The sequence below is a fragment of the Tetrao urogallus genome (assembly GCF_951394365.1).
Source record: "Tetrao urogallus genome assembly, chromosome: 4".
NCBI classification, from domain to species: Eukaryota; Metazoa; Chordata; class Aves; order Galliformes; family Phasianidae; genus Tetrao; species Tetrao urogallus.
Window position 1 is genome coordinate 61,231,863 of NC_136817.1, and position 15,312 is coordinate 61,247,174.

Genomic DNA, 15,312 nt, shown 5'->3' on the forward strand with positions numbered 1-15,312 from the left:
TATTCCATCCAAAGTCAGTCCTGCTGTTTCAGAAGTGTAATTAGAAAAGACATCTGGTTTGCAAATAATAGTAAAGCACCGCGACAAATAATGCCATCATCACTTTGAACTGCTGAAAATGTCACTGCAGTGAAAAAGTATTCTTTGTCAAAGTTCCTGTTTTTTTGGTTTTGGTTGTTGTTTGGGTTTTTGTTGTTGGTGGTGGTGGTTTGGGTTTTTTTCATTAGTTTTTCCACAGTGTTTGCTTCTGATTTATAGGGATATAAAAACAGTACGTGTAATCTAATCAATTTTTTATAGTAAGGGCAGCGAGGCACTGGAACAGGTTGCCCATAAAGGTTATGGATGCTCTGCCTTGAAGATATTCAAGGTCAGGCTGGACAGAGCTCTGTGCAACATTATCTAGCTGTAGGTGCCTCTGTTCATTGCAGGGGAGTAGGGCTAGATGATCATTAAGGGTTCTTTCCAGCTCAGAAATCCTATGGTTCTATGATCTGTTCCCTGGAGCAAACTGACACTTTTCCCCCATTAATCATTGGAATGGAAGAGCTGAAGAGCCTCATCATTCTCCTTCTTGACACACTCTTCTTCACTGGACTTTATCCTGCTAAAAACCAAATCTCTTCAGAGCTGAACAATCAGTCATGGCTATTTCTCCTCCTGGTTTTCAGGTGGCACCTGAGACTAAAGCAGTCATGAAGTGGATGAGGTCCATCCCGTTTGTTCTCTCTGCCAGCCTCCATGGGGGTGAACTGGTTGTGACTTATCCTTATGACTATTCAAGGCATCCTATGGAAGAAAAAGAGTTCTCCCCTACACCTGATGAGAAGGTAAGATTATTTTTGTACAGTAGGTATATTGATATGGTTTCCATATTCAGAATTTGAATTTTCTCTATCAAGTAGTGCTATTTAGCTCTTTGTATCTGTTGTAGTTCCCATGGAAATAAATAGGAGGTATTAAAAAAAAAAAAAAAGTTTATGCATTCATAGTAATTCATACAATTACTGAATGTGCTCTAAAAGATAGCTATCAGATTGATGTGTACAAATTTACTCATGTTTTGTGAGGCCAAACATGCTTTCAGGAGACCCAGATTAAGAAAAGTAAGGATATCACTATATAATGGGTGAAAGCTCTGCTATTTTTACCACTGTTTTCCTAAAATGATAGAAGCAATCCTCATCAGAAGTGTTATTTCTCCTTGAAATCTGTCGTAACAAAAAGGCTGCCTACCATATGGTGGCAGCCTCGTAACATTTATTCCAGAAGAATAGGAATGGTTTTCCCCTCTCAGGTTCCTCAGCTGGGAATCACTGTAAATCTTCTGTAAAATTTTTTGCTGTCTTTCCTATTTCCCTTTGATTTCCTCAATCTAGTATTCATTGCTGACAAGCCCACTAGGAGAAGAGCCAGCTCTTTATCCTTCTAGTGTATGCTAAAAGTGTCCCTGGCCTCTTAAGTAAATGTGGTTCCTTACCCAGCTTACAGCAATTGAAAATCATCAGAAGTTGGTGTTTGACTGGTGGTATCCCTTATCTTTGAGCACATCTCTGGGATGAATCTCTTCTAAAGTGACAGTTCTCATCAGCAACTATTAAATATTTATCACTACTTAACACTTTCCATATCAATTCATTTCTTCTGAGCAGCATGAAGTGTACTGGCTGTGTGTGCATAACAATGATTTAGCTAAAAGAGTCCCAGTTAGCACAGAGATGTTGCAAGATTGTGGCCACACACGCCTCATCCAGCAGCTCAGATGTGGGAATGAAGGACAACTGTCCCTCCATCATCTCCATTCAGAGACAGCATGGATGTTTTGAATGAAATGATTCATAACGTAACATAACACGAAAGGCTCCATCCTTTGGGATGGAGTGAGCCCTAATTGGTTTGCAAGACATAGATTCCTGGTTTGTAAGACACAGAACCTCATGCTGAGATGGCTTCATAGTCAGTATCAGCAAAGCCTGGGAAACTAATTACAAGGTTGGAAGTTTAGAACATATAGGGGTGGGTTAGGGATGTCCTCCATTTAAACCAACTTTTCAATAGTCAGCTCAGGAACCTTAATAACACTACCAGCATCACTTGGCTTTTGCTCAGGAAGTTATAAAATGTGTACTAGTGAAGTGACCTGCATTTAACTAATGTCATCTGCTGCTGCTGCTTCTGGGCAACTGGCAACCTGAAGTATTGCAGCATGTTTTAGCTGCTATATGTTAGCTGTATCCCTTGTTCTGAACAGTGATCTACCAAATGCACCATGCAAGGGGAAGAGAGGCAAATTTGCATCCTTGGCTGCAGCCCTGGGTGAAATGCTGCAGTACAGATAATGTTCAGAATTTCAAAAGTCAAATTCTGCAAAGCACATTCAAACTAGATCTCCAAAAGCTCCTGGATGCTGCCATTTCTGTATGTCTCTCATGGTATATGTGTGGCAGTATGGAGATCCTCCTGGCAGTGGCAGATTTCAAGCCTCTTTAACCTGCATTACTGGCTAGGCTTCTAGCTGCTGAGTCTCAAAACTGACCCATGCCCTTATGTCACTTTCTTGCATCTGTTTGGGCTAACCTAATCCAGAACCTTCCTTTTTTTTTTTTACCTGCTTACAAAATTCCTCTTCATTATCTCCCTTTATGCTCTTTTATATAATGCACTCTTCTGTATAAACATGGAATTATTTTGAGGTCTGTGGCCAGTCACAGCTATTCTGGCCATCAGAAAGATTTTGGCAAATTTTCTTTACATGGAATCACAGAATCCTAGAATGGTTTGGGTTGGAAGTGACCTAAGATTTTAGACACCCAATTCCTTGCACGTTGTCTTAAGAACTGTGCAGTGCAACCTGTAATGCTGATCTGATCTGGTGGCTTCTTACAATTGCTGTCATTTCAGGGCTGAAATCTGGAATAGTAATTTTTATAGATGAGATTTGAATCAAATAAACAGATGGGAGTATACGTGTTAAAATTCGGAATAAACATTGAAGAAAAAGTGACAGAAAACTGACTCAAAGAAATGGCTCCCCCAGATCACTGCTTCTTCTGTCTTCACTTCATGTACTCATCACTTTTCATTTCTGGATGGTGACTCAGCTGTTCTTCATCACTATTAACACACTTAAGAGATCGGTGGTGACATACTCCATCTCTACATCCTATCTTTCCATTTTTAGGAATGCTTTCTGCCCCATGGAGAAGCAACTGTCATTGAGATCAAACTGGCAGGTTGTCCTGTGAGAAGGATAAGTGCAAACCAAATTGACACTGTCTATTTTAATCACCAGCAGCTGATGCAAAGATCTGGTTGGGCTGAGGCTGGTGTAGGGGTTTCTGAAGGAGTAAAAATAGCAACAGTTAGAACATAATGGAGAGACCTGATTTCAGCTATTAAACCTTGGATTTAGACCGACTAAACAAACTTCTATGTCTGCTGAAGACAGGTTAAAGCCAAGTGTTATAAAATCAACTGGTATTTAGTATTGGCTAAATAAATTGGATTGCAGAGAAGCACATTAGAGAAGAAAGCAAGTGAAAGCTTTCTGACAGAACATCCTTGCACAGAGGTTCTTCCTCTCCATCAGCCTCAAGGACTCAGAGTTGCTCACTGTCTGGGCTCAACAACAACAAGAGTTTCTAGCAGCAATAGCCATGACTGAAGGCTAACACGTTTCCTGTTTATTTCACACCATTTTTTTCAGATGTTTAAAATGCTGGCAAAAGCCTATGCTGATGCACATCCAGTCATCTCAGACCGATCGGAACATCGCTGTGGTGGAAATTTTGTAAAACGTGGAGGTATTATAAATGGTGCTGAGTGGTACAGCTTCACTGGAGGTAAAACCACTTTACCATCATTTCAAGTGAGGTAAAACCTCTATGCGACCTTTATGAGATACAAGGGTTTGACAGAAGTAATTTTATTCATTTCAGTTTATTTTAGTCTGATCCTTGCAAAAAGTTATCTGTAAGGGATTAAAATAGTGATATGTATGTTGGTAGCACTTATTTCCAGCTGCCAAGGGACATAATTAAGCCTGATAAAACCCAGAAAAATTAACAAGCTATACAAGTCATGTTTGTTATTGTATATAAGATCCTTCTATTTTTAAAATCTGAAAAGTAGAAATAAATGCTTAATGCTGTGCTGTCATACCTTAGTACCATAGGTTTGATTTCACTTTTTGTATTTGTATTCTTTCTGAATGTATTGCTTTTTCAATTTGTTTAAAAAAACTTTTTTTTTAAATGAAAAACAACAGCAGAAACAAACTTCCCATTAATTTGTGCTTAAGTTGGTAATTTTATTTCCTCAATAGTATTATTCATTTTTTTTCAGTATCTAATGGGTGAGTTACTAGTATTCATAACATTTTCAGAGGCACTTCAATTATGTCTTAAAATTGAACTTGGGCAGTTCTTAAAACTATTGTGTTGAAACTGGGCATTCAGAAAGATTTGAGGCATGAGTGAGAATCAAGTTTAAATATCTTAGACTTCCATTCTTCTGAAAATTATATCCAGTGCCATTTGTGCAGAAACATTTCCAAACATTCTAATAGCAAATGGTCATGTATATCCTGATGAGCTTTGGCAATTATATCTAATATGGCTGGTTATCCAATTAAAGTGATTAGCCAACTCTTCACAGAATCACAGAATCACAGAATTGCAGGGGTTGGAAGGGACCTCCAGAGATCATCGAGTCCAACCCCCCTGCCAAAGCAGGTTCCCTACAGCAGGTCGCACAGGTCGGCATCCAGGCAGGTCTTGAACATCTCCAGAGAAGGAGACTCCACCACCTCCCTGGGCAGCCTGTTCCAGGGCTCCGTCACCTCACTGTAAAGAAGTTCCTTCACACATTTGTGCGGAACTTCCTGTGCTGCAGTTTCCGGCCGTTTCCGTTTCTTATCTTTCTATTGCTGCTTCTTGGCCAGGTGTACAATACTTGAAATGATGTTTTTTCACTGGAAAGCAGTGTTACAGTCATTAGTTAATTTGCAGCTGAAACAAGTTCTAGCATTCTGAATTTGTTGGATAATTTATAAGTATTGGCCATTGCCTTCATCCAACTGCAACAGCAAAGTTCTAGTTTGGAGTTAAATGGGTTCTTCTTTATCTCTTCTTTTTCTTTCTGAACCTGCAGGTATGGCAGATTTTAATTATCTTCATACAAATTGCTTTGAAGTTACTGTGGAGGTAGGATGTGAAAAATTTCCATTGGAAGAAGAACTGTTTACAATCTGGCATGAAAACAGAGATGCCCTTCTGAACTACATGGAGATGGTATGACTCTACATTTTCAGACCTTAATGCTTATGGTTTTCTTCTTATTTTCTTTGTCAATATTTCTCCCATTACTGTTTTCCTGGTTAGTTATCATTGAGACAGCACTAAATCAGTCATCACATTCCACCTGCAGCCCAGGGCCTCCACTTGTCTGACAGAGCATTCAGATAATATTTGCCTTGTCTTTCAGGAATGATGAAAATAGAGAAATTTAAAACAATGAAAAAGGGAATTGTATCTAAATACTTTCAATGTTATAAATCAACTTTCTAACTTTAATTTCAAGAAAAAAAAATACATGTAGAAAAATACAAATCAGCCTTTCTCCTGAAGAATAAACCAAGATCTGTTTTCCAGAAAGCTTCTTGGAGCTTTTTTACTGTAATATTCTGTGCTCGCAGCCAAACTCCGCTGTACAGCAACAGGAGATACAGACTCAGTTGAAATGGGGAGGTTCTTAGTAACTTGCTAGAAACATTGTTTCCACACTTCTAAGCTCAATTTCTAGATGAAAACAGTTTAAAAGGTTTGAGGCCTCATTTTCTAAAGGGACAACTGTATGTCTGTGAGCATTAAAGCAAGCCATTAGAAAGTCATTTTTAATAATAAGCTTGAGCTCAGCAAAAACAAATACCTCATTGACAATAAGTAAGTGAGCACAGAAACAGAAGTTGCTCCTCTTTCTCTCAGCCATTAGTAGATTAGATTTCTGTCATGCCTTATTTTGATAGAGTACACAGTAATTTAAAATAGTTAGGAGTGTTTTTATTGCCTTTCTAAGCAACCTCTTGCTACTTGTGGTAAGTATCATCATTCAATAAAGTCTACAGTACAGACCACCAAACTCATTTCATTTTACAGCTGTCTGATGAAAATGAGTTTTAGTGAATCCAAATGGAGCTGGGTTAAATCCATATATATTGCAGTTGAAGCCTTCAAGATGTAAAGATTTTTATAGTGTGAGATACTGTAGAAGTCTGTGCCGGAAAAGCTTTTTGAGTAAACGCAGGACAGTAAGCAAAACAACTTTGCAGATAAGGATGACTGAATTACTCCCGATAAGGATTAAGTCTGCCATAACCAATTCTAACTTTTCTTATTCTGATACATACCAGGCTGGTTGGTGTACAAATCTCCTTGGCTTAACACACTGAAGTAGTACTCATTTTCATAAACACTCATCTCTTCTCCCCATTGGAAGTTGCACCAAAAAACACTCTGAAAACTACATGGCACAGACCTGAGGCAAACCCAAAAACAGTGTATTTAATAAAGCAAACCAAATCAACATCATTAAACAAATTTCATATTTGTCATTTTTATCCTCTCATGTTGTAATTGCAAAATTATTACTGAAGTTGGATGAGGTCATACTACTTTGAGTATGTCTACAGTGTAAATTCAATTTGGCTCAGAGATGACTCTTCTGACCAGATTTACCCACTATCCATATGATAAATCCTCAAGTTCAATGCTGAAAAGTAAATTGCAGTTCTTCATCATAATCTTTTTTAAGGGACAGTTTTTAAGTCCGTAGACTGAGTCATTCCTAAATCCATCAGTGCATTGCTCCACTCAGTATGGAAAGGCTACATTAAAATGACAGTAGAATCTCACCTTAAATAAAAGCCTGCTGTCATTTGACAATGCTAATTATTTTAAAAGCTTAGTATGAAAAAGTTACCATAAAGTCAGATGTTCAACTGCTTGTTTTTAAACATATCTATTTTCCACTTTATTTTTTTCACTGCTTTGATGCTTTGCTCTTTAAAGTCAGGAAGAAAAATAAGTAAAGAAGAACAGCACAAGTTAATCATAGCAATTCACAGGAAAAACAGAAGTAGAATCACTTTTCAATTACAAAGCTCATATAGAGTTTCCAGTAGAAAAATTTCCATTTTTGAAAGCTCCAAAAGAAAGATCCTTATATAAAGTGAGCTTTTTTTGCACCTCTTCGTTTGACAGAATTCACATTGCTCTTTATTTTGTCACCGAACACATTTCTCATCAGCTCAAGCAGCTGTGCTTGTAGAGAAGAGAAGAAGGATATTGTACACACTGCTATCATGACAGTCTGACATGTAGTGATGTGTAGGCAGCATGGAGATGATGAGTCCAAAGTGGCTAAAAATTTTCCTGAAATACTCTTATTCACTCATATGACATAAAAATATTAAAATTCTGTAACTGTATTCAGTGTTATATATTGATTAATATTCATAAACCTGTGTTGAAAATGATTTTAAAATATTGCATTAAGAATTGCATAGGATATCAGGATTGCACAAAGGATTACATATTTAATAATATTAATACAGAGATAAATATAACATTATTTATAACAAATATTTATTCTTCTTCTGATTTCTCCTTAACTTAGAATTCATGTTATTATTTTATTTATATGTTTTTACTCTAAAATAGTAAAATTATGTCTACCACAAGACAGTTGTGCAGTTCTGGTTCTTTAAGCACTTTGAGATCCCTTAGGAAGAAGTGGAAGAAAATGAAAACTACCTATTTCAACTAACAAAAAACACCTGGTTTCTTTGTAAAACTTCATTAACTGATTCTGCTGCCAGCATGGCAGTGTATTGTTTATGTGTGTTATTGTCTTAAAGCTAAGAATTATGCATGATTTTGATTTACTTCTCACATCTTTTAATGCTGCACTTTGAGTAAAGGGCCACTGCTCTATGCTGATTTGATTCTGCTCATAGCAGCAATGATGCCTTTACACTGTGTGTAGAGCATCAGATTGCTTTTTACAGCTTTAACTTTTCTTTTCTTTCCAGTCCTGGGTCTAGGGTAGGCAATCAGCAACAGTTTCTAAGTGCTGAAGTTGTATCATGAGATGCTACTTATCTGCGCAGTGAAGGGATCCTCATTGCAATGCACAGCAACATGCCTAGCCTGGGAAAGTGCTTGTTCAGTTCTCCCTTTTCATCAGCTCTCTCCAAGAAGATATTGCTGCTTTTGAGATCTCAGTGTAAATGTGATCAGAAGAGTTATTAGCACCCAAGATCCTCTGTAATGGATCAAACCTCTCAAAAGTTGTTTCCTCTCAACACGGGTAGAATATTCAGATGTGGTGCTATGATCAATGACTCTTATCTATCCTTGCTTTGCTTTTCCAGGTTCATCGGGGAATAAAAGGAATTGTGTCTGATAAATTTGGCAACCCAATTAAAAATGCTAGAATTTCAGTCAGAGGCATCCAGCATGATATCACTACAGGTAATATTTTTATTTCAGATTTTTTCCTGGGGCAGAGTGAAAGCGCTGAAAAGTGAACCTGTGAACTCTTGTCATATCTGATGGAAATGTCACCTTATTGAGAAGTCAAGGCTCAGCTGTGAGTTTGTTTTGAGAAAAGTAAGAGAGAGCAAACATCAAACTGACTGTTGAGTCTGTCATATCTCTGGGATGACACAGTCCTTGCAGTTAAAACTTCCACATGAAGCTGTCAGCCAGCCATCAAAAAGAATGAGTATTAGAGAAATTCAGAAATCCACCTAGAAGTACACAGTTCATGTCTGGAGGAATATAGCAATATCCCTGCTTGGAGGCCAAGACTACTCTGTCCATCTTGTATTCATGGAAAATAGATGAGACATTCTCAGCATGAGATATAGAATGTATAGTAGGATCTACAGTGGCTTTAGCAGCTGGAATAAGTACTGTGTTTGCAAGGCAAGCAAACTTTTTCCATGTGAAAAACAGTATAAATATAAGCAATCTGTGAACAATGTTTATATCAAATGCAAAAGAACATAGAATTTTGAATTATGTTCAACGTCACCAGCTGATAACTGCGTATCGAGGTGTGTGCAACTGCTAATTTTCACAGTCCTAACGTTCTGAGCACTGGAATAAATAATTTCATTTTGTTATTGATTTCAATGGGACAGGATAGGCCATAGGAGTGCAAAACAGAAGACATTAATGGTAACATTTTTTTATGACGATAGTTGAATCAATTTGGAAAGCTACGATGACTTATTATGTAGTGGATGCTTTCCAGCTTTTGGGAAAAAAGAAAAAAAAAGTAAAAAATCACAAGTTAAAAAAAAAACACACACCTTAACATCAGAGAGGATGCAATAGTGGAGATTATGCATATTCTTTAAATTGATGGGAGATTCTGGCGTGAATTAGGGTCTCTTTCAAATTTCTTCCCAGGTGATGGCTTTACATTGGCAATGGACATTTAAAGAATTAAGGGTTGAATAAAAAATATGTTTATACTGAAGTAAAATGGAGCATTTGTACTTGTGTTAGGTGGGGTTAAAAATGTTACAGGATTAAAACATCTTTAAATTTCAGTGTCAAAAAAAGGACTGAAAAATTCCATGGGAAAATAACATTAATACAGCGTTAACTGAGTTAAGAAACATATCATTTAAAATAAAGGGAATACAAAATGGAGAATAAATATTGCATTTTGAAACTCCCTGCTTTTTGCCTGCGGGGCCTAACCTTCAGCTGGAGGAAATTTACACTCATTTTATACTAATGGCAATTTATACCATCTGCAGCTCCGACTCCATGGTCTTATGCACTATAACATCTGTAAAGTAGTAGAATGTAATATAATAAAAAGAGGGATTTCTTACCTCTTTTGACATGCTATATTTATGTGTATATTGCAGCTTGGATTCTGCTTTCACTTTCTTAAGTTTCACGTAGTTTTTAACTCATGTTATTTCTTTGGAGTTATTCCTTGTGCCCATAGGCAAGCAGCAAGGAAAGCTTCCCGGTTATTGAAATTTTGTATGTGAATTTTAGTCCCTAAGTTCCCAAATGCCAGACTTTCAAAGGCAGAGTATATTTTTGTCCTTCAAATGTTTCAGTCTGAACTTTTTTCCAAAATTTGTGTCGACTTGCTTCTAAAATCCTTTAAAAACCTGCTCCCTAAATGTCTGTGTATATGTGGATGTATGTATTCACGAGTATACATGAGTATGAGTATGTATCTGTAAAGGATGGAAGACCAACTAAACTCTGTCTTCTTGTGTCTTTGCCTTTCCAAAGCTGCTGATGGAGACTACTGGCGACTCCTGCCTCCAGGGACGTATGTAATCACTGCCCAAGCCATGGGCTATACCAGGGTGATGAAAAGGGTCACCCTTCCCATCAAGATGAAACGGGCTGGACGAGTCGACTTTGTCCTTAGACCCATTGAGGTTTGGCCTAACAAACTTCTCCGCCGGCCCATGGAAGGCATGAATGACCAGTATGACCCACTGGAACTGTTTGACCCTCATGCTCAACATGCACAGGCTCAGGGAGGGTCACAGCAGGTCAGGGAGAAGCCCTGGTGGTGGTCCTACTTCAGCTCTCTAGGCCTGCATAAACCTCTCTGGCTGCTTAAACAGCATTGAATGGTGCCGTCGTGCTCTGCATACCGTGTTCTGCTGCCCTTCCACCCAGCTCCATGCACCCTGATTGCTCTTAGCAATATTTAAATCTGTGTCATTTGAAAGTACAATGTTAATTCAAGCCACTTGCTTCTTTTGTTTTCTCTTTGCACACAAGTGAGTCTGGTCAATTGTTTTTATATATTAAAAGCAACGGTGCTCACCCATTCAAGAGACAGGTTTTATGTAGTCTTTTTCTTAGTAATGTGCTGTACTTCTGCCCATGTAGTTAATCATCACATTCATTATTTATTGGGTTCTAAGTACCTGCAGGAATATATTCCTGATCCTTTAATGCATTTTTGTACATGCCTTAACATATTAATGACCACGTACTAAAAACAATTTTCAGAAATCTCTTCTCTTTTTACATTATTTTACTATATTAAGTTCCATTCATTAGCTCTTCTAATATAGCTCACAGTCATTTTTTAAGTCCATCATGTGACATTAGTATTGATTTTGGACTGCAAAAAAAATCATTAGGAATATGGAAGTAAATCTGTACCTGAGTAAGTAGCACATTCCATAGGATGGGCTGCTCACAGACAGGTCAGTATTAATGAGGAATCATTAAATAATGTTTTCCCAAGTACTGTTTCGGAAATTACCCTTTGAAGACAAATGTAATAAAAAATTGTTAGTCAGTCTTATTTCTTTGAACTCCTTTGCATCAATAGATCTACAGAATCAAGAAAAATGCTTGGAAAGTAGATTCTGTTCCAAGAAGTGTAAAAATCCAATCATTATGATGTATAAATGTTAATATAATTTGAAGTTTTCTAGTTTAATAAGTAAAGCAAAACACAGAAATATATGCTCACTCATGGAAGTACACACAACCTATTATGTAGAAAAGTGCATGAAGTAATTTGAAGAATATGACACATTATGCTAAAGGATGTTAATATCACAGTCTTTAGTCCACTGGATTATTAATGGAATAATCTAATAAATCATTAAGTTCTTTCCAAAACAGTTAAGTACGTAAATAGTGGTCTTGCAAGATGCTGTCCTCCCTCAGAAATGCTTTTTGAATATCCATGATTTTGATGAAACATTTAGACTCATACTTCCTTTTGGCTTGCAGTGGATAATGAGCTTCATGCACTTACAGTAATTTCTCATTTGAATGCCACATTGTGTGATCAAGGTGTTTGGAGCTGATGTACTTCCTGCAGGAACTGCTGTATTAGTTGACTGGATTGCCCTAAGATTTCTAAAAACCTTTTCCTCAACTTAGATTAAAAAAATCCCATATTACATGAGTCCTGTACTCCACGTGCATGTATCTTAAACTATAATTGCCTAAGAAGACCCAGGAGATGAATGACTTTAAGTCTGCAGCCAGACACTGTACATGCTGAGTGCCTTATTCCCTGCTGTAACCTGATAGAAGTTCAGAATCTGTTAGTCCAGTGTTTAAATGTTTGCAGGTCTGGAGTCTATGTAAAAATGAAGGAAAACCAACTCATAGCATTAACAAAACTAGTCATATGAGGCCAAATGTACTGCATACACAAATTAGCGATCCTTTCCCAGGCTTACTAAACTGAAGAAACTCTGAATCCTAAATGTTTCACAGAGAAATAAGCAAGAGATATACCTCCAGACTGTATTTCCTGCAATAGGTATTACCACTGTTTACTATGGTCATTTTTTACAAAGACACTATACTGTGAAAAAAATGGTAAGACTAACAAAATCAGAAAAATATGCCAAATTGCTAGCTATTAGGTGTTCTCTTTATGTACGTAATGTCTTGCTCACTTAGAAAGATGCTTTCTATTAGTATATCCCATATTCTCATAAGACTATTTGGAATTTTTTCAAGTAAGCACAGTACAGCCAAGACAACTGAAATATAAAACAGAATGGCTGTGCAGAAAATCCATTCCTTTCCATGAGTCCCATTTGAAATAGCAGATGGCAATCAAGACTGTGGAAAGACAATTTTCTGGGAAAATTGTTAAGAAGTGCTAAATTTGAGAGAGTGTAAAAAGCAGCTCTTCTGGACTATCATAGCTCTAAGGTGAAATTGGTGCAATAGAACAAGAGTAACTTCCTTACATCTCTCTGTCTCATCCATAAACGGAGGTGTTCAGCAGATAAAAATTTGAGATCAGACTTCTGATTCACACACAGCAACCTGTAGAGATGGGATCTGTAAAACTGCGTTGAAGCAATTATGAGAGTTCTGGGAAAAGGTATGCCTCAGTCTTCTGAAACTGCTTCATTTTTCCAAGAAACAAAATCTTCAGTTCTCAGCTCCTTGGAGATGGAAAAGACTTCCAGCATTCTCTTGGTGATCTCAAACATTCGTTTAAGTTTAGATTTGGGATGTCTTTATCAATGCTTTGAAGATACAGAAAGAAAAAAAAAGTAAGGAAAAAAAGAGATCATTGGTCAGAACCAGCCTTGCAGACTCAGCTTGGCCTTTTTCCAGAGGACTACACGTTTAGCAGTTGGACTGCTTTCAAGAATTACAGTGTGTGTTCATGAGACTCCCTCTCCTTTTAAGTCAGAGACTACATAACTTTTTCAATTACCTTCCAACCACATATTGAACAGTACTGACATATGTTTTTTGTAACATCCTCCTTAATAATTAATTTTCTAGTCTCCACATTTGAGGGGATCTTCTCAGCCATGGAGCCAAACTGTTTCTGCAGAAAGCAATAACATTAATAAATGCTCCAACCTGCGAACTATCCAGAACTCATCAGGCTGCCAGCAATGAATCTTCTCACCAAGTCAAAATATGTAAATCTAAGCAATACAATTACAGAATAAAGAGCAAAGATCTCTTTATGTCATATGTACAAATTACTTTTCATTCTTATTGCAGAAAAAAATCAAGAACACCTACAGAAAATACTAGGAGCTAAATCACAAGTTGCCTATATGGTTACACCGAAGAAGCCTTTGGTCTCTGTTCCATTCATAAGAGAGAAGCTAAAGGAGAAAAGCTTGCAGTAGTTGACATTTTCATCTGTTTGTTTAACAAAGTGATTTTTTATTCTTGGGCCACCCACATGTAATAAGGAGCGTCTTCATCTTCTTCACAACAGAAAAGAGGAGAGTGTTTTAAGCTGATTTCCTAGAAACACAACTTATGTCAAAATCACCATCCACTGAAGATTCCTGTTTATGTTTTTTGTACTGCCTATCCCATTCTTCCTCTTTCAACATCTCATTTTAACAGCAAAATGAAGGCACTCCAGAGCAATATTGCAGGCTTCTTGGAAGTCCTGTGAACCAGCTGTCAAGCTGGGCTTGCCAACTCAGTGCCATTTCTTTGTGTCCATCATTCTAGCATTTCAAACAAGCCAGAGATGTCTTTAACAGCCATCCAGCCCTGTGTAGGGGGGGGGGGGGGGGAACACCAGGAGGGTTTCTCTGTAGCACTTTTTTGTGCCCATGTCCATTTTCTGGATCTAGGCCAATTTGAATGAATACATGATGAATGAAGGGGGATTCCTCCAGTTGGGCTCCTAGGAATCACCAGTGACACAACAGTAGAGAAGCAATTGTGCTCGTGTCATCATGGCAGTGTAGTGGAAGAGAGAACACCATCAGTAAGTATATCCTTGGAGTACTGAGACTGACCCATAATTGTTACAAAGTTTGGAATCATAACGTCATTTTCCCATATCATTCTGATGTATGAATAGTTCTTAAAGGTAGAAAAGTATAGTCATATCCCCAAAGAAGTAAATAAATAAAATTATAAATATAGAATTATCTGAATATTTAAATTTTTGACATGTGTTTGTTGCTGAAGTGTTTTCAGAACTGAATTATGGAAAGAGGTGTAACTTTTTAAAAATATTTTAGAAATTTACATATATATCTTTGAAACAGATCTGTTGTGTCAATTTATAGGTCTCGACTTTGAAAGGAAGCAAAAGGGGGAAAAAAAAGTCATTAACATGCATTGGTAGCTAAACTTTGTTAGGATTGTTTTAAATGATGGGAGAAGAGTCTTTTTTAGTTAAATACTCCTTTAAGGAGTTGTATCGCTTTCTAACAACAGGGAAAACTTCACTAATCTAAAAGAATAGTGATATTATTGCTGGCTTCTTTAGTTTCCTTCTTTCAAAATGGAATTTAAGTACTGTTGGTACACTCAGTAACGTAATGTATACTCATTTCTTTCAGTTTTCTTTCTCACAAGATACATACTGTTTATTTTCATGCAATTAGTACTGATGTTTATGTTTACTGAATCCAATTCAGCATTTTAAGACATTTTCTGCTTGAAAATACCACTACTTCAATGATAGTGGCAGTTCTGTTTCAATGAAGTCAGGATATTCCATTTTTCGCAATTCACACAGAAACACAATTCTAAAAGGTCAATTAAGAATTCAAATATAATTTTGCATCTTGCAGCCATTTACATTCTGAAGCATATCTTTTTAATTACTCTCCTTCTCTCTGGGGAACTTCATAAAAAACAAGTTTGTTTTTCCTTTCCAACTCATTAGTAATTGTTATTATGTATAATCTGCTAGAACTATCAGTATACAGTATTTGCTTTATTATTATTATTATTTTGTCAGGGAAAGGGTTTTCCTGACACAATGCAAAATCTG

The 15,312-nt window shown here is 37.0% G+C and overlaps 1 protein-coding gene across 1 annotated transcript in view; it reads left to right on the plus strand.

Annotated features, from left to right (window-relative positions):
- Positions 1-10,678, plus strand: part of CPZ (carboxypeptidase Z) — a gene marked incomplete at both ends in the record, with an annotated part of 34,838 nt that extends 24,160 nt beyond the window's left edge. Inside the window, 5 exons of the mRNA XM_079534375.1 lie at positions 672-830; positions 3,707-3,842; positions 5,152-5,291; positions 8,432-8,531; positions 10,329-10,678. Of these exons, the coding sequence (XP_079390501.1) occupies positions 672-830; positions 3,707-3,842; positions 5,152-5,291; positions 8,432-8,531; positions 10,329-10,678 (885 nt within the window). The remainder of the gene's footprint in view (positions 1-671; positions 831-3,706; positions 3,843-5,151; positions 5,292-8,431; positions 8,532-10,328) is intronic.
- Positions 10,679-15,312: the final 4,634 nt, after the last annotated feature.